At 37.6% G+C, this 27,694-nt stretch overlaps 1 protein-coding gene across 1 annotated transcript in view; it reads right to left on the minus strand.

The window, feature by feature from the left end:
• The window catches only part of Tbc1d32 (TBC1 domain family member 32), a 202,417-nt gene that overhangs the window by 15,862 nt on the left and 158,861 nt on the right, over positions 1-27,694 (minus strand). The window contains exons 28-31 of the mRNA XM_005073305.4: positions 15,381-15,450; positions 13,710-13,825; positions 13,227-13,381; positions 3,766-3,906 (exon numbers count right to left, since the gene is read on the minus strand). Coding sequence (XP_005073362.1) covers positions 3,766-3,906; positions 13,227-13,381; positions 13,710-13,825; positions 15,381-15,450 — 482 coding nt within the window. The remainder of the gene's footprint in view (positions 1-3,765; positions 3,907-13,226; positions 13,382-13,709; positions 13,826-15,380; positions 15,451-27,694) is intronic.

Genomic DNA, 27,694 nt, shown 5'->3' on the forward strand with positions numbered 1-27,694 from the left:
TCTCTTCCACTGTGTAAATGCACAAGAGTCTTCTCCCTGTAACATGTATGGTCACCCTCTGGAGATATCTGGTCCACATCTCCCCTTACGAGTCACGCTGAACTAGGGTCCACTCTGATAATATGATTTTAACTTAGATACTTCTCAGGCACCTTATGGATAGTACAGGTGTTCTGTGAGGCAAAGAAGGTTCAGGCTCTATTTTGTCATTACTGGGGACACAAGTGCTTGACACCAGACCGCATTACTGAATTTTTGCTTTCTATGTATTATGATGTCAACTTCTGAACTTTGAATTCCAGTCATTAAGAGCACATTTTAAAAAATCTCATCCTATGATCATAATGCCTTTTTAAGTAATGCTAACCATATGGTATATGAAATTTTAAGTCTGTAATTATATTACCAGGTAGTCACATGTTTAAGTATCATTCAGGAGCATAAAGAGGTAAGATCACTCATATAATGTGCAAACTGTATTATAGTTTTCTAAAATTTTTGATTCAACCACACTTAAGTTTATGCCAAATGGCATTAACATGCAATACAATATTATTTTATATGAAGTCAATTATCTCTTCTGGTATCTAGATTGTAAGAAAAATAAAGGAATCAAAAACATTGAAGTCAAATCAATTGATTGCAGGTATCTATTGAAGTGAAAATAAGTATGATTTCTAAATGATCGGCTATTTTATTCAAAGACATTATGTTCTAGCAACTCTTCAGGCCTTGCATTATTTGTTTTCACTACACACAACAAAATTAGTAAAAAGGAAAAAATAGCTGAAGAATCAAAGTGGTCTTAAAGACAGACATGGTAACATCAAGCTAAAAATCTCAGCTGAGGTGGGAGGATTGCTTCAAGTTTAAGACTAGTCTGGATTACATAGGTAGACCTTCAATACAGTGAGCGCATTCATTCCAGCACTCCTGCATTACTCCATTAGTCACATGATGAAAGTTACACACACGTCCTCAAGCACAAACAATGACTACAAATATTACATGATTTTTGTTGTACATCTAAAGATCTGGTTTCACTGCACAATTTTACATTTCCAAAAAGTACTGTGTCATAAAACATGAGAGAGTTTTCTGGAGTCTTGTTTCCATAATGAAATTGGAAAGGAGCAAATGATGATGATGATGATGATGATGATTATGATGATGATGATGATGATAAACACCAAATGGAGTTTCATGCACTCTATGCAGTCAAGTTAGCCTGCTTTCTGACACAGTCCTGTGTAAAAAAATCAATGCTAAGCAGGATGGTGTCCCCAAGGAGTAAGAGATGCATCATGAAAGATACATGGTGCTTTATATACCCAAATGGGCAGAAAATGCAGTAAGATAAGTTTGGTAGCAAAGGGTAACCTGCTGGAGAGTTAACTGAAATGTGATTTTACATTGTTTGCTTAAAGAGAGAACGTAAATTCGCCTTTCTGTTTTCTTTCCAGTTGAAGTTACTCTTAAAAGAAATTCCGATCAGCAAATGCGCTTTTCTAACCCCATTTAGTTTGGTGTACTCTAGCTGAGTCTATTATATTTACTCTGGAGAACTGTGTGTTTCATTTAGCAACCTTCCCACAAATCCTTCACTAACTAGTCAACCCCCTTGTGCCTAAAAATACACAGCTTCAAACAGCACTGCTCCTAATTAGATCAAAATGAGTAAGCTTTGAAATACAAAATTGATACCCAAATAACGACTTAATCATGAATACCTATTAAGTTACTTACACCTGTTTTTATGTTTTATAATTAGCAATAAAGTGGTAAATAATCAGCAAACCAGTGATGGGCACTTAATTAGCTCCTATCCAGGGCTGCAGAAAAGCTTTCTATATTATTAAAAAGAATAATATCACTGATTAGAAATAATACCTTATTAAATAAATACTTCTTTTCTGGTTTTGTTTTGATTGCTTGTTTATTTCTGAGACAGGGTCTCAGATTGTAACCCAGACTGGCCTGGAGCTCACTATGTATCCCACAGGCTGATCTCAAACTCATGGCAACCCTGCTGCCTCACACTCTCAAAGGACTAGGATTGTGAATGTGAGCTTCCATGCTAGGGTGTTTGTAGTTTTATTCTGATGCACATATATCAGACTTAATAAATGATGAATGAATATTTTTCTTTTAAACATTAAATTGATAAATAGGGCCTGAGATATTATAAATGCCCTCACAATCTTAGGTTATTCATTTCTAAACTGAAGTACATATATTAGGGACTAAAAATGGTCAGATGCATTGAATAAACCCAGCCTACCAGTCAATAGTAGGTCAGTAACTCTTAGGAACATTGCCCTCAGCACAGACTTTTAGAAGATATGAAAGCATCAACTTATAAGTTATAGTAAATATATTGTGCTTTTTAGGCAACTTCCTACAAACAGAACTAAAATTACTGTAATTCAAAGTTAAAGCAAATGGTTACAAAGAATAATTCCTTCCCACTTATAGAAGTTTGGGTTATATTTAAATTTCTTAAGAACTTCACAAAACCTAACAGCAAGCAGAGTATCTCACATAAGTACATGAAATGAATGATGTGATTCTTCATCAAGGTTAAGTACAAAAGCATATATCACATCAAGAAGAGCTACTGTCAGCAGAAGCAGACACCCACAGCTAAACACTGATGGAAGCAGAGGCAGACACAGACACCACAGCTAAACACTGAACTGAACTCCTGGAATCCAGTTGCAGAGAGGGAAGAGTGATGAGCAAAGGGGTCAAGACCAGGCTAGAGAAATCCACAGAAACAGCTGACCTAAACAAGGTGGAGCTCATGGGTCGCAGACTGATAGCTGGGAAACCAGCATAGGACCACCTAGACCCCCTGAATGTCAGTTAGGAGGCCTGGGCAGTCTATGGGGCCTCTAGTAGTGGATCAGTATTTATCCCTAGTATATGCTTGGACTTTGGGAGCCCATTCCACATAGAGGGATACTCTCTCAGCCTAGACACATGGGAGAGGGTCTTGGCCCTGATCCAAATGATGTGGCAGACTTTAAAAATCCCCCATGGAAGGCCCCACCCTTCCTGGGGAGCAAAATGGGGATGGGGTGGGGGGGGCAGGGAAGGAGGGGAGGAAGAGGGAACTGGGATTGACATGTAAAACAAGCTTGTTTCTAATTTAAATAAAAAAAGAAAAGTGAAAAAAAAGAAGAGCTACTATCTAGTAAACACAAGGGAATGAAAGTGCAGTTTACAATGATAGAAGCTACCCATTTGCCAGAAGAAGGATCCAAATAAACCACTGATTAAGTTAATGCTTACCAAAAAGAAAGCTGGCATAATTTTACTTGGTTAACTTCAAATATGAGTCAAGAAATGAAAGTAAAGATAAGCCAAGAATAGAAAACTTTTTCAAAAGTGATAATGGTTAATCTTTGGCAATTATTACCTGATAAAATGTCTGAGCATTTTTTAAATATAAAATAATTCATAAAATACTAAAAACATATATATATGTATAATATATAATATAAAACAATTGCAATTTAGATTTAATATAATTAAATTATAATATAGACTTAGAATAACTGGATAATTTAATAAAAATGAAGAGATATAGAAGGTTAATTAAAAGTTGGGGAAAAGATTAATGTATATAAGTAAATATAATCTAATTAGTATAAGTAAATGACTTTATAAAATTTTAATATATTTCCTATATTCTAGGGGAAGTAATTTTCTGTAAAGTCAGAGATCTGGGAGTTGAAGAATTGGTGCTCCCCATTGGATTACCTGTGATGGAGCAAAACCAGACATGTGGAAAGCTGAAAACACAAGTGGCACCTCGGCCTTCAGTAGCATTTCAACGTAGTGTGCGCTGCAAAAATATACAGGATGGATGCCGGTCTCAATGGTATCAACAGGAAGGTACTTCTGCATGAAAGCAAAGTGGAAAACAGTAAACACATGGATGGTTTATAATAATCAAACATATCACTTAGCTGAGTCTTTCTGCTTAAGCCATGTTTTGCTGCTTTCAAATTTATATGACAGATACAAGTCAGCTGACAGCATGCTTGCCTCAAATGCACAAAACCCAGAGTTTGATAGCCAGCACAACATAAACCAGGTGAGAGGGATTCAAACCTGTAAATCAACAAGTATCAGAACTTTAAGGTTATCCTAGGATACACAGAGAGTTTGAAGTTAACCAAGGCTACATGAGACCCTGCCTCAAGAAAATGATTAATATTTGAAAACCAAATTTATGTGGTGATGTCACATACTACAACAATTACTATAAATATGTAATGTCAGAAAGTTTAACATTGTAGAGTAATAAACCTCAATAAGAGTAAGGTTATATATCTTTCCAAAACAGAGGAATAAGGAATAGCTTGTAATTCAGGAAACTTCAAAGCTTGTGGTTGCAAAGGGTTGCGTGAAAAAAATGAATAATACACATGTGAGTAGTAAGTTTCGCATATTAGCCATGCTAATATTCAGAATACATAATTAATAGTGCTGGTCTCCATCAATAAGCCCATGTTAAAAAGATTTAGTCAGCTCTTAAGATTGCTTGCCTAGTTTTATTTCCTTTGTTGACTTTAACTCATAGCTGGACTTGGATTAATTAGAACACAAACTGAGAATTCCACAATAAACTTACTTCTAAGCTCATTGAAGGGTATAATGTTTACACAAAGGTTTTCTATCACCAATTCTCATGAAATCATATATATATATATATACAAAATTGTGCATGAATATGTATATGTATATACATACACATACACACATTTCCATATATACACAAACAGGTTTTCAGCAGTGTGCTTACAAAGTTGAACATTCTACAAGTCTAGTTCTTAGGCTTGGGAATGTAATACAGAGTAGATCTCTGACCTAACACACAGAAAGAGTGAAGCTCAATTCTCAGCTTCGACTTAAAAAAATTAATTCTCAGGTGCAATTTATATTTATGAATGGTTGAGGATATTTCATTTGTTAAGATTATAAATTTAATATCAGCAAAGAATCATCATTTGTAGCAAAGAATACAAAACTCAAAGATGTAATGGTGCCAGGAAAACTATTTTCATAACAATTAGACCAAGTTGACACTCAGCCTAGAAGACTACATAATTAACAGCTAGTCCAAAAGTTATTTATTGTCTTAATTTTACCTTATATTTCAACTCTTTTTTCACAAAATCTTATCTAAATATTTAAAAATAAAATTCTTGCTTTTATAAAAAACTTCTAAGGATTTGGCAATATGGTGGGAGGGTGGGGGGGAAGGGGAGTGCGGGAGGAGGGGAGGGGGAGGGAACTGGGATTGACATGTAAAACAAGCTATTTAAAATTAAAATAAAAAATGATAAAAAAAACCTCCTAAAATTACATAAGGGTTAAAATATGTTGACACCACTTTGGACTTGTTATGATGTGAGCATTTAGTTAGGTTTATGTAATGAAGTTTCTGAAATCACTACATGGGTTTAACAGTGATTTTCATTTTTTATCACTTACCAGTCAAATTGCAGAAATTTATAGTTTCAGGGATAAATCAGTGTAAATATTGTGTGTTTTATCACAGGTTCTCTAGGAGATACTGTACATAAAAATGCTTAAATATTGATGAAGACATTATACTTTAAGTGGACAACTTAGGTCACTTTTATATAGAGAACAAGGAGAACGCTTTCTATTAGGTACTTCAATATAATGCACAGTATGAATTAATAGCCACTGATTTACTGCTTGTCAAACACAAAATGTGGTTCACTCACTATTTATATAATGAATAAATCTGGCAAACATTAAAAGCAAAAATTAACTTACACATTTATTTTTTCAATGTGAATCTACTAATGTTCTACAGTATGTACAGAGGCAATTTAAGAATAGAATGTACTGAACCTAATTTTTAAACAGCACTATTCTATGCTGTGGCAGAAATACCTTTAGAACAAGTCTATGAAGAGATAAAGACAGTAGACATTAATTATGCTGTCAAAGAAAACAAGCCATTATCATGTAATGGAATCCCAAAGATAAGGCAAGAGTTCCCCTATTCTCATAAATCAAAAGAACTTTTTCAAGTCACACTTTTGATGACCAATCAGTTCCTGAAACCAAACTTGCCACATGTAATATGAACAAAATAGCAAGAGTCTAATGACTATAGTTGTTATTACAGTAAACTCACTTTCCTTACAATTAACATCTTCTAGCTTGTCTGTTATTTGCATATCATCACTCTAATCTATAGTAAATGGTACTCATAAAGCCGAAGCAACAACAAACTATAATTTACACTTTTAGAATTTTATATATTTTGTTCAACTATAACACCCTGAAATAATATCAACACATTCATATTCAGAGCACACAAAGATTAATGTCATTTAATGTCATATAAGTATAGGAACTAGGCTAATTAACAAAATAAAGTCAGCAAACCAATGGCTTAGAAGATACTAGAATATGATAGGATATGAAACAAAGACCTTATAAAATAACTTTAGAATATTATATGCTGATGGGGGAAGTCCTGTGTATATGTCAATAAAGCACTGTTGGCCAATAGAGAAGCAAGATAGGTGGGACTAGGAGTCGAGGAGGACTCTGGGTAGGAGAAACACAAGTAAAGTCAAGATGTAGCCCGCCAGAGAAATAAGATGTCCGGAACTTTGCTCTGGTAAGAGAAATACTTAGATTAACAAATTATGGGGTAAATACTTAATTCAGAGCTAGCCAGTAAGAAGCAATCAAGGCCAACAGCTTCATAATTAATATAGCCTCCTGTGTGTTCATTTGGGACTGATGCGGCTTTGGAACAGGCTAGCCGGAAGGCTTCCCTTTACAATATGCTAGTGGTTAAAACAAAAGATAGACAATTAAAACTGGAGAGGAGCAGTCTGAGTTTTTGACTTTCACCTTAAGTATTTCTCATGAATCAATTTACTCCTGGAACTATGAAAAATTGAGTTTTGTGTTGCAATGGGAAGTACAAAGGCTGTACTAAAAGGGTTTGAAGCTTTCCAACCCAACACAGACTAATCCAATGCAGTTCCTTCCACTCCTTACCTGAGTCTCCACAGGTAGAGGTCAGCCAGGCTTTGCTGCAATACTGTCTGTTAATTTGCACGAAGTGGAAAATTTAAGGATTCCTCAAAACTTTGATGATATGATATCATAAAAAATAAACATGTCTCCTCTTAGGAGAATAGGAAGTGGAATCTTCAATTATGTAGAATATTGACATTAATATACATGCAAATGTGTTTTGTATGGCTTACTTTGGCAGTTGCCCCACAAATGGCTTATAGGTACATTCTCACAATATGCTTGGCATTGTAGATGTGTTTACGTTACATTAGCATTTTAACTTAACTTTTTTTCAACACTAAGTATTTAACAGGAACAAACGAAGCCCGTGTATAGTATACAGCTGCTGCCTACCACCTTCTGCTTGGACCGTACCACTTTATCTGAGGTAATGTTATATTATATAGCAGCTGTGCAGTATGTTCCTGCTGAACTGTACCACTTCATCTAAGTACTGCTTTAACATCAGTGGAGTTATGTTTGTAAATGCACATAAGTTAATACTTCTGATTCAGTTGATTTGTTGTCCTTCTCATAACTTCTATTAACAGAAGCAGCATGAATAATATTTAGCTTGTTTCCTAAGAAATTCCCCTAAGAATTATTTTATTATGATTTAAAGTTTTTCTTTTTTAAATTTTTTTTTACATATCAGTCCCCCCATCCCCTCACCCTCCCACCCTCCAATGTTCCCCACCAATTCCCCAACCCACCCACTCCCCTGGGATAGTGAGGCCCTCCACGGGGGATCATCAAAGTCCATCACATTATTTGGGGGAGGCGCCCAGGCCCTCCTTCCAGTATCTGGGATGCAATAGTATCCCTCCATAGGGAATGGGCTCCCAAAGTCCATTTGTGCACTAGGGATAATCACTGGCTCTACTGTCAGAGGTCCCATAGACTGCCTCGGCCTCCTAGCTGGCACCCACATTCAGAGGGCTTGGTTCAGTCCAATGCTAGTTCCCCAGCTTTACAACTAGGGTCTCCGTGCTCTAACTAGGTAAGGTCAACTGTTTCTGCTGGTTTCTCCAGCACTGTCTTGGCTTATAACACTGGAAGATAATTTAATCAATTAAAGGATTCTTCTAGTCTAAATAAGATCAAAGGCTAAAATTTTTAAAGTACTTTAAACTAATAACTAGTATAGTTACTCTTTATAAAATTCTGAGCGTTTACTAATGTTTTCATTGACAATTAAGTTTCATTTTTTATTTTGCTTATATTAGGCTTATTTTTTTAAAAACTTTTTTGTTTATAACATTTTTGTTTGTTTTTTTTTTCAGGGGGATTGAGATAGGTTTTCTCTGTGTAGCTCTGGCTGTCTTGGAACTTGGTTTGTAGACCAGGCTAGCCTGGAACTCACAGAGATTCACCTACCCCTGCCTTTCAAGTGCTGGAATTAAAGGTGTGTATCACCAAGCCTGGCTGTAACATTCTTAAGAAGGCAAGAAATCAGGAGGCAGAGGCAGGCGGATCTCTGTGAGTTTGAGGCCGGGCTGGACCGACAGCCTCCAAAACTACAGAGAAACCCTGTCTCGTAAAACCAAAAAAAAAAAAAAAAAAAAAAAAAAGAAGGCAAGAAATCAAACTTTTTATTCAGTAACTTTTTTTCAAAGTAACAAAAGCCCACTGTTCCAAACATGTTCCAATTTAAATATTAATTCACAATATGTTTATGGAGTAGTTTTCAAAGGCTCTAGTTTATGAACAATGGGGGCTATATCAGTGAACAAAACAGAAAACTGTCTTCCTAGGGCTAGTAACAAAGTATACAGATGAGGGATATAACATGAAGTAAATAATGTATTAGCAGGTGATAAACACTGTGGGAAAAAGTAAAAACTGGAATGTAGCAATGAGAGCAAAAGTGCAATTGGTGGAACAGGATGACAATTCTTTAGATCACAATATTTATTAAATAATTTCCTTGATGGTGTTATATGTACTGTGTGTGTTACTCTCGCCTTACATCCTTTCCTGTCTCCTCTCATAACTGTCAGCCCTGTTTTTCCTGTGAGTCCCTTTTCTATATTCACAACCTCATTTTGGTTTGTGACATACTGAATTTAAAACCAGGGCAGTCTGCGTGACCATGAGTTTGGAACCTGTGGACCTAATAATGCGCAAGCAACTGAAGACCATGATTGCCCCTTCCTTAGAATCCGTTCATAGCCAATAGCTTAGCTGGGAGAAGTAGTGGCCCGGAGAACTCCTCCCTGATCCACGGTTGACTGACCATCAGTCCATTCTTGTGCAGGCCCGGTAGAAAACAGCGCCATCTGTTGTGAGATCTGGCATCAATTACTGTCCTGGACAGAAGACTGTATGCCCTTCTTTTTGTCTCTTGGCTCTTCTGTTATTTCTACCTGCTGTAACATGAACTTTCCCAAGCCTCAGAGGGAAGTAGCACCAATGTCCTGCTTGGGGTTAACCACTCAGCCATCATTTATTCTCTGCACGATAAGCAGCCATGAGTCTCTTCACTAACCACCATTTATTGCAAAAAGGTGCACATACATGCAAACAGATACACACAGGTGAACACAATTTGAAATAAATAAAACGAAAAAAACAGTGATAGTTAGATGTAGCAAATAAAATGCAATTATTACTTTAAAATATGTGGTATAAAATACTGGAAGATGGCACAGCAGGCAAAATACTAGCCACATAAGCCTGTTGATACCCAGTCTGAGCCCTAGAATCCATGTTTCAAAAGCCAGATAATTGCATCCTAGTTCTAGCACTATTGAAATGAAAGAGGCAGACACTGAAAAATATCCCAGAACATCACAGGTGCTAGCCTGAAGTACTGAAGTATGCAGACAACAGTAGAAACAAGAGACCCTGCTTCAACAAGGTGGGAGACAAGAATTGACCTCTAAGAGCTGTCCGCTGTGTGCCCATGCACAGGTGTGTTCACACACAGGCTTGCTGGTCTCTCCTGCTCCCCCCAACTCTCTCTCCTCTCTCCCTTTCTCTCTCTCTCTCTCTCTCTCTCTCTCTCTCTCTCTCTCTCTCTCTCTCTCTCTCTCTCTCTCTCTGTGTCTCTGTCTCTCTGTCTCTCTCTCTCACACACACAGGTAAACATTTAAAATGTTTGACAAGAAAATAAATTATTGAATTCAAAAACCATTAACAGAATATTTTGGAAATTATATTTTGAAATAGAAGAGTAGAAATGTAAGATTTTAAAAATTTTCAATTATAATTTACAGGGACAGAGTTGCTCTAATAAATAGCAACAGTAAGAAAAGAGTTTCATAGACTGCAGTAAAAAAAGTAGATATTTATTATTTCCTACTGCTGTTGATGTGAATAAATTCTTATCATTGTGTAGAATACTAACTGCCTGACAATGTCTCAAGCAAACAAAATTTAAATTTCAGTATTCATTTCATAAGACTCTGATTTTATTTTCATTATTACACAGTGCATATATATGTGAGATCTGTATAGAGATGTACATAAATGAATACATAATTTACACATGTACATATGTAAAATACACGTACTCACACATAGTAAAAGACAATTAGTAAGTGCTTCCATCTAACTTCATAAGGATACCTCTTAGCTTGCCCTTGCTTGCATATTATTTCTTTATCACGATGTCATGAGAAATTACCAGGAAGTTTATCAGAATTGATGCCTATTTATTTTCTCCCAGTTGAAGATCTTAACAAAACACAATAAATAAACAAAAAACAGAGTAATGTGCTTCTCTAATGTAATCTCTGAGATCTCATAAGAATAGCAAGTTCTTTCAAAATGTAATACTTCAAAGGCCTGGGGATATTAATAGCTCAGTGGCAGAGTACTTTCCTGGTTTGCACATATCTAGAGTTAAAGCCCCAGTACCATAAAAAACGAATGACAATAATAATTATAATAATAACACTAAACATATCAGTAAGTCCTCAGTGTAGATTTCTAAAATGTATACATACAGGTTTTCTCTTCTACAAAATATGATTGTAATTTCTATTTAGGAAATGATTTTCTTATACTATAGCCTAACAATCAAGATCGTCTTACAAAGCAACACTAAAACATATTCAAAACCTTTATGTCCATTATTTATCACTAAACAATGAATAATAATTACTTAATTATTAGACTTAACTCACTGTCTTATTTCTATTTCATGAAAATTCTTCTATGATTAAATATCTCTCACTCTGTTACCATTTTGTAAGAGAAAAGGTCAAGTCTATACTTTCAAAAAGAAGCCATAGAAAAGCATTCAGGCCATCCATCCCAGGACTCTGTGGGCTCTTCCCCAGTATAGGCCTCCGACTCTGAACTACAACCCTCCTCTACCTATGCAGGGTCTCCATGTCCATATGTGGAAGCTCCACAACCCTCACATTTTGTTGGTAAGGCCTCTCATTCCTCCTCCTCCTTTGAGCAACCAAACTACACTACCTCCCGCACTGTCAATCAAGCCTTCTGCTTTCTCCTCATAGGGCATTCCAATCCCACCATCTGAAGACCTGCATCAATTACCTACTAGCTCTGCGGGGACAATTTAAGATCCCCTCAAATCATCAGCTTTCCCTCAGCCCCATCTCCATTTAGAGATATGTATTGGAGCATCTGCTTGCACCACATGAAGTGACTTTATAGATTTACTTATTGGTGCCTTAATCCTGCTCAATCAGGATACTTGCTGATTACCTACTCACCCCCAGGAGAACCTGCTGGTGACGTTGGAAGCGATGATCTTGCTGGATGAGAGTCACATTAGTAATTCCACACATGAGTCAGCACCAAGTGGCTATAAGTAGTTCCTAACTGTTCTAAAACCTTCCAAGACACAGTAACAGTCAATACAGATCAAATGCTTACTCCCCACAGGTGAGCCAGAAACTCATATCAAAAATACAACCAATAACCTAACTCCAGGCACAGGTCTCACGAAAACACAAACAGCATGAAGGCCAAGAGAGTGTATCCTTTCAAAATGTTACACCGTAAAGATGGTTCAAAATAAGAACAACTTAGTTGACATTTAAAACATAAAATTCAAAAGAACTAATAACACAAGAATGCTCAAGGACGTTGCTTTTCATATTCCGGGAAAGTGTTACGTGGGCTGCTGGAGGATAAAAGACATCTAGTCTTACCCATGCAGAAACTCTACAAAACCTAATACTAACCTGTCAGGCAAGATGTGCCCAAAGGGCCATAGTGGCACAACTGTTACAAGGGTAGCCAGTGATTCCCTGAGTGTGTTCAAGGCCTGCTCCGCTTGAGAGTATTCAAACCCGGTACTATCCCTAAGAGTAATTTACAACTACCGTTTAGTCAAATTTGTGCCAAACTGATTTCTAAATATTTATGTTTATGCCCATAAAAATATTATTGTTAATAGTATTTCAGCCTTAACCTGAGAATCTCTTCTTTGCAGTGGATGGTTAATAGAGATTTTATAGCTACTTACCACATAGAGAATTAAGTGATGACTGAGTGGTTAACGCTAAGAGAACACTTATCCTGTCCTCTCTAAAGTTCAGGCAGTATTACCGAAGACGGGGCTTAAAGAGCCAGAAACAGAGATGATGGCTGTAAAATGCTATTTTCTGTGTATGACACAGACACTGACATCAACATCTCACAGAATCTGTGATTGCCTTCATTAGGCCCATACAACACCAGGCCTATCAAAACTCAATCAAGGATAGGGAAGGGACTTACAGGCCCCTACCTGCCCATGCTGGACTACTGACTACTAATGGGTTCTAGGGAAAGACGGTTATTTTCCAATTGTATGAGCAATGAATAACTTCAAACCCATGGGCACACAGATGCCCCTAGCTAAACTAGCATGTCACAAAACAAAACAAGACTATGAATCTGGGGGAGGAACTTAAAGGAAAGAAGGGATGAGTTTACAGGGATGGAAGGAAGACATGAGATGGGAGGAGTTGAGAGCACTCATAATACATTATATACATGTGTGAGACTGTCAAAGAACAGAGCTGATAAAAGTCATATAATTATATTTAGGTAGGAAAGTGAATAAGAATTATTAAGGATATATATATACATATATATATAAGATAATACTCTAATAAAGTTAAATAAGGTGTTTCTTAAGTTCAAATCTCCTTTAAAAACAGATTTTTAAGTCTTACAGAAATGTGCAGCCTTGGTACCCAAAGGAAAGCAGAGGTCAGGAGCCTGGAGAAATGCTGGAGAAACTGGAACGTCTTCTCTCTATCCCCCAGCATTATGAGGAACAGAGAAGACACAAACCAGTCGTGGCCTGTGTAGTTCCCTTGCAGGCACACTGCAGAAGAGTTAAGGAACGTTCACATTATCTTAGAAGATAAACAGTTTCATAAATACTCACTTTTAGGGTCTCTATCTGGAAAGAGATATTAATTGTATATAGTAAATCACTTCACTCAGTATAAGATTGTCTGAGTACAACTGAGTCTAAGGATTATTTAATAAAATGTGTGTTCAAAACAAAGAATAAAATCCTATAGAGATACACTGTGAGAACTCACACACTAGCTATTGCTTATTGCAGATATGTTAACACTCTTACAGACAAACTATGGGAAATATAGGAAGGCAATTCAGTTCTGCATGAATCCACTCAGAAAGGATATGAAGAGAAGAAGTTACTGGTGACTGCTGTTGTTTCAGGAATCTTTCGCAGTGTTTTAAGACCAAGGCGAGATCATTTTCTGCACCATCTTTTAACAAGTTGAGAAACTTGCCATACCTATGTTGAAGGCCAAAACAAAAAACGACAACAACAAAACGCAGAGAATAAAAACTATCAGGATCTTCACTGCACATTCATCTTTACACATCCATCAAACTGTATTTCTCTTGAGATCTCAAGGTCTGATGCTTTCAAGACTCTACTTCTAGGATGACGACCCTAAGCAAGGCACTCAATATTCACTCTTGAGAGTTACAACACGTTTGCACCAGCAACATTAACTGTTAACGCTCTAGGATGGTGAAACAGTAATGAGATGAGAAGAAGAATGTAAGAAATTTGTCTGAAATTAATCAAAAACACAGATTACTGAGCTTAGGTTTATGGAATATTAAGTCAAGAAGTACCTGTGGAGGTCATCTACAAATACTGGATATCGAGAAGGGTTTGGACATTTGGGATTGTGACTAGGACACACCTGGACCATAACTTAAAATGGCTTGGCATTTACATGGATCAAACAGCTATTTCTAGTTAGGTGAAACTAATTTAGCTTTATCTAAGTTCCTATATTGTAGACACACTGAATATGTGTGTTGTAATCAAGGGAAAACAGTGCATTTGTTCAATTTCCTAAGACCTTACTTGGTCTAAGACTTAGGAAGTCTCCTGGTTAGTGGCAACCCTGCTAACGCATTTAGTGTTTTTGTTGCTGCTGCTATCTCAATGACTCAACAGGAGGGTAGCTGCACCATACCACAGTCTATCCAAACTCTACAGTATGAAGTATTTTCCATTTGCTTTCTATGAATAAGAAATTATATCAAGTTAAAATGTGTGACCAGACTGCATATGTACTCTATAGGTTCCATTTCATTGAAAATGGAGCATTACAGCATACTTTTATTAAAACATGAATACAGAGTCACATACCATAATCAGTACAGTTATTCTGGTAGAGGTGGATGATCTAGAATCTATGCCACAATTTTTATCACAATGGGCATTTTTATAAGACTCAAGTGTTTAATAGATCTCACATGTGCCTTCCTAGATATGATTCAAACGATGACCCTCTAATTAAAATGGGACTATTAAGAACCTCATATTGAAAGAAGTCTGTTAAGAACACAAAAAGAAGGTTATTATCCAGTTCATGATCTAGTGTACTCACTTCTTTTGAAAATTAATATATGAGTTCTAAAAACTCAAACTATGATAATTTTGGTTTATTAATATGAACTTCTCAATCTATCCTTAAGGTATATTTGTCTTTACTGGAATTTGACAACTAGAAAAAATCATGTTTTAGAATATGTACAATTATGCCATAACATACTGATTTTTGCAAAGCTGATTTTTGGGGTGGGGTGGGGAAAACCTGATAGTCATAGAGGAACACACTAATAAGCTTTTGGAATAATAATGAACTGTAACTGATTTATAGCCAGAGATAATTTAATCATGTGCCAATATCCTCAAAGATAATGTTATTATTTTCTGAGTGGTGAACTCTGCATTTAAAGTACACAAAATAGTTGTTAAATATTATTAAGCACACAGCAGGTAGATGAATTCAAGGAATGCATAGGAGAGACATTTTTCTACATACCTAACAGTCATTTTAATGCCAAGTTGCTGTACAGATGAGAGACTTTCATTCTTCACATTTGCATCATTAGCTAACAACAATAGAAAAGGGAGTTATAAAAATGTATAAAATCTGCATAATAATCACATGTTAATTGAAAATTGATGAAAGCAATATTTTTACATATTTTAATGTGAATTTTGAAAACACTGATGAATTTATTCTTTTAGGAGCTGTCACTTACATTTTCAAAGAAACTAACAGAAAACTTTTTACAGAAACTTTGATCCTATAAGAATTATTTAAAACCTGAGAGTGGTGGGGCACATACATAGCAGTATCAGGAAGGCAGAGGCAGGAGGATTAGGACTTGTTGTTTTTTTTGTTTTTGTTTTGTTTTGTTTTGTTTTGTTTTTTGAGACAGAGTTTCACTGTATTGCTTTGGAGTCTGTCCTGGAACCCACTCTGTAGATCAGGTTGGCCTCAAACTCACAGAGATCTGCCTGCCTCTGCCTCCCGAGTGCTGGGATTAAAGGTGGGTGCCAGCAATGCCCGGTCAAGGATTAGGATATCAAATTCATCTATGGATATAAATATCAAGTTCAAGGCCAGCCTAAGCTACATAAGATCCTGTCTCTGAAAGAAAATGAAACCAAGGAGTACACAAAATGATTCATTCTTTAGTGCAAAACAAGAAAAATGAACAAAACATAAAAAGCTATAAATCATTAAAACGTGTTCTAAAATATGATGTTTCATCATGCGATGCTTATATAAAATTCTAAATGATAAGTATATGTAATTATACTCTGTATTCCTTCCTGACATGCATGTTGAAATCTTTTGGTAAGCCCTGTATTATGTGCTGACTTCCAGACAGCATGGTTATTTATACACCATTTCACAGCAGCTGTGATTACTTGCACAAGACCTTCCCAAGATCAAAATTACAGCATGGATGGGGGAAGAAGCCCATCCTTAGTGGAGGAACTATTGACAGTAGATGGCTTCTGAGGAACAGTCACTCTTTTGTGGAAACATGGTGGCTGGTAGAGGGTCTCTATGCCTGAGCAGATACCCTCACACCCATGCACACACAGGCAGCACTGACTCGACTCAAGGGGTTATTGTTTGCAATAATAAAAAGAAGACATGATGTTGAGAAGGATAGGGGCACTTGAGAAAATTGGAGGGAGGAAGTGTAGATGGATAAGATGAAAATACATTCTATAGATGTATGAAGTTTTCAATTAATAAAGTTTTAAAGTCTTTAAGGGCTAAAATATAAATATCTCAGTGGTAGAATACTTGCTTCTGGGTCCAGTACTCAGTAACATACTTACAATCTTTCAGCAGACCATACTCAGCTTTTTACTGAATAACAGTACATTAGGGTTGAATGAATTGGTTTCCCTTTTTTCATAATTTATTTATTCTTCTAAATTTCATTTTACATTCCAACCACAGTTCTCCCTCCCAACCCTCCTCCCACCCCTCAGTCTACCCCCAGTTCACTTCTCCTCACAGGTAAGGGCTCCCATGAGGAGTCAACAAAGTCTGGAACAATAGGTTGGGGTAAGGCCAAGCCCATCCCCCACGCATTAAGACTGAGCATGGCATCCCACCATAGGGAGTGGGCTCCAAAAAGCCAGTTCACGTACCAGGTTTGTACTGTGATTCTACTGCCAGGGACCCCTCTGATAGTCCAAGCTTCACAACTATCTCCCACATACAGAGGGCCAAGTTTGTTCCCCTAGAGACTCCACAGCTATCAACAAAAGAGTTATCTTAATAGAGAGAGCCACTATGGGGTTAGGAAGAAACTTGCTATAGAGTAATTCCCAAGAATCCACAAGGATGATCCCAGCTAAGACTCCTAGCAATAGGAAAGGATGCCTGAACACACCTACCCTTGTAAAAAGGTTGGTGAATACCCCAACTATCATCATAGTGCCTTCATCCAGTTATTGATAGAACCAGATGCAGAGAACCACAACCAAGCACCAGGCCAAGCTCCAGGAATCCAGATGAAGAGAGGGAGGAGGCAACATGTGAGCAAGGCATGTTGAGATCATGATGGAGAAGTCTATAGAGACAGCTGAACAAAGCTTGTGGGAACTCATGGGTTTCCCTTTTCAGCTCAGATTTCCTTTGTGAAGTAAGAACTGTGAGTACCAGCCAAAAACAGAAAATGGGTCGCAAGGTATAGCAGACAAGAGAAAAGAAAAGTTTGAACTGGTTCTTAGACACACTGTATGAGAAAGTTAATGTGAATAAAAGCATAGTTAGGTACCACTTGGAAGTTAGCTGAAATTCTCTACTTCTACCTTAAGGAAGTATAGCATCCATACACAGAAATGAACACTATGAAAGGAATCATTCACAAATCACACAGTGGCAGAGAGGAAGAAAAGCTAGACTTTCTGAGTCCTATTATTAGTGTTTTCCAGGCATCGCATATTGGTATATCTCGTACTACTGATATAATCTGTTTCAACTGAAGATTCACAATCCCTTGTAATAAATCATCTCTGATAAAGTGAGGAAAACTATGAAGAAGTCATGGGAATAAATGATAAAATGAAATAGCATACACTGAAAGAACTTCCCATGTAATGTCAGAGATAAAATGTGTACACAGATAACAGATAAAGGTGTTTCAAAGCTCAAAGCGAAAGAAGAATGGTACAGATAAAACACTGTATGAGCCCTCCAAAAAGGAAGAGATCATGTCTCACTGCTTAAGAAGTGGCATTTAAGCTGAATCTTGAAATATGAGTAGACTTTAGATCTTCAGAGATGGGCAAGAACAAATGAAATGTCACTGACTGCTAGAGTACAGACTCAGTAGACCAGCAACAATTGATCTTCATTGTTCGCAGTGAAGGCAGCCAATACCCCCTGGTTTGTCTGTGCACTTCATGTGCTGAATCCCTGAAAGTTGCATGATACAGGAACCACTCTGCCCCTTGAAAACTAGACTGGATGTTCACCATGCCTGGATTGGCAATTTTCTTAGAGGGAAAAAAAAAGTATTATACTTAAAGGGGGGAAGCTGAGTTGAGACGGTTCAGCGGGTTACGGAACTCACAACACAAGCCAGAAAATCTGAGCTTGGAATCCCCAAGTCAGGAGAAGAAGGGAGAGCCCACTCCACAAAACTGTCTCCTGACCTCCATACATGTGCAGGAGAACATGTGCCCTCCATACCATAGTAACAGATACCACTTTTAAAATAAAATCACCTTTTCTAAGATGCTGGGTTAATTTCTTATAAACTATATCTGAGTCGTATCTATACTGGGATCCAGTCAGTCACACCAGTTTATTTTGTCTCTAATGACAGCAATTAGGCTTAGCATTTCTTGTTATTGACAATTCTCACTGAGTTGACTGATGCACTTTCTTTCACTGACAGAAAAGATGAGTTCTGCCCTTCCAGTAACAGATGACCAATCTGTGGCAACAACAACTCACAGCAAGGGAGCTATTCAATGTCATCTCCAAACCTTTCAAGCTGCTATATGTCATGAAACTGTAGGGTACCCTCAGGTCTCTGGGAGAAGGAAATGTACCTACTGTAAAAGGAAACAGTGCTAGGCTCAGCTCTGCTCTACTTGTAAGCTTATGTTTTGGTTCCTTTTCTGGCTTATTTGATACCAAGCACATACACACGCACACACACACACACACACACACACACACACGCACGCACGCACGCACGCACGCACGCACGCATGCACACACGAGTATCTACAGAAAGTTCAGCTTCAGATGTCAAGCTGGGCCAAAGAGCCATAGTCCCAGCACCTATGCTGGGCAGATCACAACTCCTGTACCTTCAGCGCCAGGAAATCCAATGCCCTCTTCTAGCCTATGTGGGAATATATTCATTCCGCATACATTCATACAGACATACTCACACACATGTAAGTAAAAATAACAAAAAGCTTGGAAAAAAACTAGAGAAGGAAACACACTGGCTTAGAAATATTTTCTGAAACCAAGAAATAGAAACTAAAACTCTCAAACCTACCTGAATCATATAGAGAAGGGATTGGCCAATGATGTTATGCTTAAGGACTTTTAGTTAACAATGAGTCAAACTCATGTCTTAGCTTCATATGAAAATTATTTAAAACATCCAACTGTTTTAATTATAAATATACTCTGAAAATAGAATAACTTGACAAAATGTACTTACTATGGACTGCAGTCTCTCATTATGGGAGTCATTCTCTTCTATTTTGGGTTTATGAAGCAATCACTTAGAGCTGGGGTAAAACAAAGGAAATCTCTTCTGCCTGGTACTTGGCTAACAGTGTGGAAATAAATAAATTTTCAGAAGAGTAAAGACTTTCTGCACTGAAGGACAAACCCAGGGTTGGAGGAACATTTACTGCATGGCTGCTTACTGAAGCCCTGCAGTATATAACCTAAAGTCCAAAAACTCACCACCCAAAGAGAGCAGCTCACAGCATGCCCTCTGCTCTCTCCTTCCTTCTCAGTTAGCCTGCAGGTTCGTTTGCTTCTTGTTCAAAATGCAGTTGAGCTTACTTCTCAGCCTACAATAAATACAGGACCTTGTGACCAAGCTACCACAAGCACCTTTAGTCCAAGCTTTTTAAAATAAAGGGTGTTACTGTTTCCACATGTTGCTTATACAATTACCCTTTTCTTTCAGCTCTGTTGCCTCAAGAACAGCTCACTCCTAGCCCTCTACCTGTTTCCTCTTTTCATCTTCCATGACAGCAGTCACCACCAGCTGTTCGCATGTCACTTTTACAACTTCTCAGTGATAACAACACATTTCAAATGTTAGTTTTAAAGGTGCTAGCATGGCACCTTAAATACAGGAGCAATACCCGGAAAATGTGAATTTCCATTACTTTTCACCTCACTGTGTGCTACAATTTATTTCATCATTTTAGGTGTGTGCTATAGAGCTTTCTATGAATGTAGCTTCATATGATATACATCCTTGAAAGTAGCAAACATTCCACAAGCATTAGGCAAAAGAAAAAGGTGTTGGCCTAAAGTTCAAACAAATATAAAAGACATGTATATGTATATATAAAATTAAAAGTGACATTTTGGGTGCTAGAAAGATGGTTCAGAAATTAAGATCACTGACTGCTGTTCTAGATGACCTGGATTCAATTCCAAGCACCCATGTGGTTGCTCACAATCATCTGCAACTCCAGTCACAGGGAATCCAATGTCTTCTCCTGGCCTCTGTGGGCACTACACACACATGGTGCACATGAATGATGCATGCAAACATACATACAGGCAAAATACCAATACACATTAAAATGTAGTAATAAAAACAAAAAAGACCCACATTTTAGGGGCTGGAGAGATGGTTCAGAGGTTAAGAGCACCAACTGCTCTTCTAGAGGACCTAGATTAGGATTCTCGGTACCCAAATGGCAGCTCCCAACGGCCTCATGCTCACTTCTGGCCTCTGTGAGTGCCAGGCATGCATGGGGTGCATATACACAGCACCTGTATCTATAAGATAAAATAAAAATAATTTTAAAGTTATATTTTAATAGTCAAAACTGGAGCCATGGGATCTTTCCGGTCTATAGATAAAATTGTACCAGTTTATCTATAGAGATTTTTATGAATCCACTCCTTTGTAAGGTATGTTTAGTATAACATTGCAAAGAAGCAATTAGAATACAAAAATATTTTGTTTGAGAGATGAGCTGACAAGAAATGAACATCTGTTAAGATTTGCAAAGATACCTGTATGCATTTAGCACTGACTGCATGTGTGCAGAACTTTTATCTGTTTGTCCGTTCTTCTTTCTTTGAGGGGATAAACAGCCAAACTAATTCGATTTCTCCAGATTTGCAGATTTTCCAGTGAGTTGAGATCCCAAGGGAACTAACAACAGATGGATAGTTGTGTTGTCCTAATTTCAGCTACCTTGGGGCTTAGAAAGCTGTCTTTTTTTAAAGACAATTGATTTTTCACTTTAAGAAACACAGAAAGGCATTGAATATGTCCTGAATTTGTTTTGAAGCATCTTTTATACTAAAGCAAAAGTCTTGAAAACTTGCAGTAATCAGAGGGAGATTTCACAAAAGCAAACACTGTCCTACCATCTCAAAACCACATGAGGATGAGGACCCATAGCAGCTCTCAAAGAAACCAGCACTAACTCACTGTATCACAATAATAAATAATCAACCACCAGTCAAAAGGATACCACTTTATTTTTGGCTTTACTATAAATCTGGTAAATAGCTGTTCAGCTGAACCCTTTAAGCTAAACTCACATTCAGGGCTTCTTTGCCTACAAAATACATTCAATGAATCCAACATCTGAGATCTCACTCAGCACGATTCAGAACTGTAAAAGATGATGGTAAACACACGCACATTAAGTAATCAATCTTGTTAGATATTTTGGTAAGAAAAACACATCATCTTGTTTTCATATTATTTGTAGAAAATATGACCCAGAAGAACAACATACCATAAAGAAGTGATGAGAATGGAGATTACCACCCGAGAGTGGAAGGTCTGTCCACTCTAGTCATAGGAGTCTACATGTTTAGAATCTGCTACTTACTTCCTGCTATGGGTGTCACTGCTAAACCCTGTGATGTTCTCAGGCAAGTTTTAAGGTGTATTCATAAAATTCTAATTTCCTTCCCAAATGTATTTCTTCAAAAATCTTCCAAATGTATGATTTCTCTCCTTTATGTCTCAGTTTCCTTGCTTTAAACATTAACAGTTTTCCCACTCAGAGAGCTGATAGAGGATGGTCCTGTGACACGATGCTCAGCACACATCTAGGCTAACTGGGAGCTCAGTGACTGTCAGCTCCCTGTATCTAACTTAATCTTTGCAGATCTCTATTCATTCTCTTATAGCTTCTTTTTACCTTTTTCTCTGTCATTAGATATAAGTAATCACTACAGAGTCATGTGTGTGTATATAAATAGCACTCTTTGGACTTGCTATGGAATTAAATTCATGAGACTAGAGACACTATTGTGTTGACTAGTTTTATGTCAACTTGAAACAAGCTACAGTCATCTGAGGGGAGGAACCTCAATTGAGAAATACTTCCATGAGACTGAGCCGTAGGCAAGTATGTAGGGTGTTTACTTAATGAATTGGGAGGGCCCAGCCAGTTTGGGTTGGGGACATCTTGGGCTGGTGGTCCTGGATGTTACATGAAAGCATGCTAAGAAAGCATTAAGTACAAGTCAGTCATTCCTCTAAGCATGCTGAGAAAGCCTTAAGTACAAGTCAGTCATTCCTCTAAGGCCTCTGCACCAGCTCCTGTCTCCAGGCTTCTTCTTGGTTTGGGTTCCTGCCTAAGGTTCCCTCAATAGACTGAGATTCAGGATATGTAAGCCAAATAAACTCTTCCTACCTCAAGTCGCTTTTTTGGTCATGGTATTTCATCATACCAGTAGAAACCCTAAGATACTTATATAACATCAAATACATTTAATCAAGTAATACCTGAGAGGTACAAAGGAGTGTGAGACCTAGAGAGAGATTTCATCTGAGGCAATAAAATAACCACCAAAACAGTAGTTTGAAGAACACACTGTAGCAGAGAGGAGGAACTTTTACTTAGGATTAAAGATAAAGTTAATACTTCACCCAAATTTAACAGGTGAGTTGGGCATTATCATGTAGGTGTTACTGTGTGGGAAATGTGCGTCCAGTAGAAATCATGAGGTGAAGGCAAGGATGTGTGGTATAGATGGGTAGTAATATGTAACATTTACATATTTTTTATGAAAAAGAACATTATTCTAGAATCAAAGGATACAATGACAGTAAAACACAGGAACTATGCATAGGAGACTGAAGAATCAGACACTGAGTCAGAACATGAGAAAGAAATGACAGTGAGCTGGGTTACTGATTTTAATGCCAAATTGGTGGCTTAATAATTTAGTCATTTTCTAGCATATCTTTCCTCTAAACTCCAGATTCCCAGTTTCAGTGTGTACAGAGTTGCTTATCTGCTTGAATATTAGTGAGTACCCAAGTCACAGTGTTGGGGAAGTCCTGTGTATATGTCAATAAAGCACTGTCTGGCCAATAGGAATCTAGATAGGTGGGACTAGGAGTCCAGGAGGACTCTGGGAAGGAGAAACACAGAGAGTCGAGATGTAACGCCATGGGGTAGGAAGCCCGGAAACTTCTCCAGTAAGAGACATACTTAGATTAACAATTGTGGGGTAATTACTTAAGTCAGAGCTAGCCAGTAAGAAACAAGCAAGGCCAACAGCTTCATAATTAATATAGCCTCCTGTGTGTTTATTTGGGACTGATGCGGCTCTGGAACCAGGCTGGCAGGAAGGCTTCTCTCAAGAAAAAAAGCTTCCCTTTACATAATGGTTGTCAGAAGCGGGATTGAATTTCCACACAAAATAACAAAAGCTTTAAAGGAATTTTAGAAACAGAAGAATGGAGAGAAGCACAGATTTTCCGTAGCAGCATTTTCTCAGGTGGGCTCTGTTTTGCTAGCGGCAAGCACAGACTCGCAGTTTGCTTAAGGCAGTCATCCTGACTCGGCATAAAAAAAAAAAAAAAAAACAGCAAGGTTCTTTTAAGAGGCTTTGCTAACGATTTAAAAGTTGTAAGTACAGCTGGAAGTGGTAGTGAACATGTCTCCAAGCCGGCAGCTGGAGTCACGCTTATGCCCGCCATCTTGAAAAAAACGTCAGTTTAAAACAGCCGCGGTTTTAACAGATAAGACACGTGGTCAGAAAAACGTAAAGATTTACAGTAAAGTCAGACTTGGATAAAGAAAAACCTCTAAAGGTTTACAGTGTATTTAAAAATATACGTGAGATTGAGAGACAAAATGAAACGGCCAAGTGTTAAATAAGTAGAGAAGCCGGCTGTTGTGGTGCACGCCCGTAGGATTTGCTGCAGAGGCAGAGGCAGGTGGATTTCCAAAGAGAAACCCTCAGAGAAAAATAAATATATCAAAGTAAAAGAAATAGAGTAATAATAACAGATAAATAAATAAGCCACATAAAGATGGAAAATACACAGAAAGTCTGGATACTGTACGCTATTGTGTTTTTCAGTTTTTTGATTGCTCAGGAAGGAACAACTGCTAAAATACACTTGATTATAAATGCTGCTGAATTAATCCAACTTCTATCTTTTGAAAATGCCTTGACTTCAAAATTTAAGTATAAGGATATGTTACTTGGGAAAGGAGATTCTGTTTATATTTCCACAGAAAATGAAAAGCTGAGGATTCCTTCCAGGCTTCTGTGGTTTGATAAACCAAGACCCCCGGAAGCAGTGGGCCAGGTGTTCCAACAATTGAGACAGCTAAGATGATGGAGCTTTACAGACCCTGAAACTAAGGACTTATACAGGTTTCTGAGTTTTGTCATGATCCCCATGGTATGAACAGCGCCCCCTTCCAGCACGAAGCAGTTTGGAATGAGCGACATCCCATCTTGTTTATAAACCTTTGTTTTCATTTAAATGGGTTGTTTATAATTGGCTAATGATCACAGCCAATCTCTTTTTAATGGTAAAAAGGGGAATTACGGTATGGGTATGGTTTTTCATTTATTGATACAAATTCAAGGTCAACTTTGTGATATGTATATTTCTCCTCTTGATTAAGTATTGTGCTTATACTGATCTTTTAAAACGCAATGCATAATTGAATACAGACTATAGATAGTTACTTATAATAGAATTTATAGTTAGGTAAGTTAGGTTTCTACATATACAGAAATATATTTGAGATAGATAAACAGTCTTCAAACCTCTCAAAGACCTTCAGAAAATGGCATTTAAAATGGTTTAGGGTTTTTCTTGACAATGAGAAATATCTGTTCCTGGCAGCACCAATTACGTCTGAGAGGAAGATGGGCATCGAAGAAACTTGTTATGGAGTTTGCTTTCAACATGGCAAGATTAGCCATTTGGGCAAGAAACTGCTCTTGCCTAGACTGTTTGACTGTTGCTGTATAAACTGGACATGCAGGACCCACAGGAAAGTGACAGCTGAACTCAAATAGTCCTTCAGGGTTCCTGATTCATGGAAGAGTCTAAGAGACTTTCTGCAGGACACAGAAAAATGGCTGACAGACTGCTGATGCAGATGGACAGTTTGAAATTTCCTGCTTTGCTGAGAAATCTTCTGGACACACTGTGGCCTATGGGCTGAAGATGGATGCCCCAACGTTACAAAAGAACTTCAGGTGACTGTCCAGGTAGCGAGATGTGTCTGTCAATCCTAGTATTTATATATTATCCTTCTGTGGTCTTTGATGGAGTTGAAGACAGATAGTTATAATTACAGTTTTCCTTAGTTATGATAAAAGATAAGCTACATATAGGACTTTGGACTCCCAAGAATGGGATGGATGATATTTTCTTTAAATCTTGCTAAATGTTGACAAAATATTGTAACTGTGTTCTTACTTGATAACGGTTCTGTTATATACAATTTGACCATGTTAAAGCTAAGACCTTTCTTTTTGTTTAGACAGAAAAGAGGAGATGTTGGGGAAGTCCTGTGTATATGTCATTAAAGAACTGCTGGCCAATAGGAATCTAGATAGGTGGGACTAGAAGTCCAGGAGGACTCTGAGAAGGAGAAACACAGAGAGTCAAGATGTAACACCATGGGGTAGGAAGCCAGGAAACTTCTCCGGTAAGAGACATACTTAGATTAACAATTATGGGGTAATTACTTAAGTCAGAGCTAGCCAGTAAGAAACAAGCAAGGCCAAAAACTTCATAATTAATACAGCGTCTTATGTGTTATTTGGGGACTATAATGCAGCAGAGCCCAGGCAACTGGCGGGTGATAAACCAAAGTGGCTAGCAAGGAAAAGCCTCTCTTTACAACACAGCATGAAAGGAGTGCTACTACAAATCTTCCCCTCACCTCAAACCTATTCCTACCATAGTCTTCATTTAAAAATATTTTTATTTCTTTGAAAATTTCATACAATGTATCATATTCACTTTCCCATACCTCCTCCAAGATCCACACTTACCACCCTATCATCCTTCAACTTTCTAGTTTTTTTTTATATTCAAAAACCCATCTGTTAAGAGAAGCTTTTTCTTTGCTAGCCGCTTTGGTTTATCCCCCGCCAGCCGCCTAGGCTCTGCCTCATTGCAGTCCCCAAATAAACACACAAGACGCTGTATTAATTACAAAGCTGTTGGCCTTGCTTGTCTCTTACTGGCTAGCCCTGACTTAAGTAATTACCCCATAATTGTTAATCTAAGTATGTCTCTTACCGGAGAATAGTTCCGGGCTCCTACCCCAATGGCGTTACATGTTGACTCTCTCTGTTTCTCCTTCCCAGAATCCTCCTGGACTCCTAGCCCCACCTATCTAGATTCCTATAGGCTCAACAGTACTTTATTGACAAATAACAGGCAAATAACAGGACTTCCCCAACATCCATCCACTCCAATTAAAGTTGTCCATTATTGTCTAACTATGGGACCATTCACTAGAATATGGTTCACCTACCAGGAGTCACACCCTTAAATAGAACTGACTGTACCTTATCTGGAAACCACCAACTGTCCATAGCTCCTCAATTAGGAAAGCAATTTCATGAGCACCTTCCTACTGGCTCGATCTTGTACAGGTCTTGTGAGGCACCCATAGTTGCTATAAGCACCCATACCTGCTATAAGCACAAGACAGAAGATCTTCTTCATTTTACTGTATAATCAGCTCATCCTCTCAACAGCTCAGAACAATGGAGAAAGTCCTCCTCTCTCTGACATCCTGCAGTCAACCTATTACTTGGTCTTGTTAGCCATATATTCACCATGTACTCAGAATCCAAATGCTTTTCCTACCTTCACTACTGGTGCCCTCATACGAGTCATTTTAATTTTTCATCTGGATCCTTCTGCTTTATCCCATTTTCCTCCATCAGTAGAAATCATAGTAAGCTTATAAAAATACAAACCATAATAAGGAATAACTAGAAAAGTGTTAATATACCTATATAACACGTGCTTGTTGAAAAATGAATATGCAGTTATGTGGAACAGGAGAAAGTTGGCAGTGGTGTTAACAGTGGTATTCAATTAAAAAAAGTGAGTCGTAGAGAGGAAGGGGTTATATAAGAGAAAATAAAAGAAGCAAAACAATGTAAGTGTATAGGTATCATAGGAAGTTTAGACTCTACTCAGTGATCAGGGGAAGGAGTAGAGAAATGAAAACATATAGATTTTCATGCCAAGGATCACTCTTACTGTGTGTAAAGAATATCATTTTGCTGGGTGTGCAGGTACAAAGCTCTTATGACTATAGTAGAGAAGCTGAGACAGGAGGAGA

This window comes from Mesocricetus auratus, unplaced genomic scaffold, assembly GCF_017639785.1.
Source record: "Mesocricetus auratus isolate SY011 unplaced genomic scaffold, BCM_Maur_2.0 Super-Scaffold_100018, whole genome shotgun sequence".
Classification (NCBI taxonomy): Eukaryota; Metazoa; Chordata; class Mammalia; order Rodentia; family Cricetidae; genus Mesocricetus; species Mesocricetus auratus.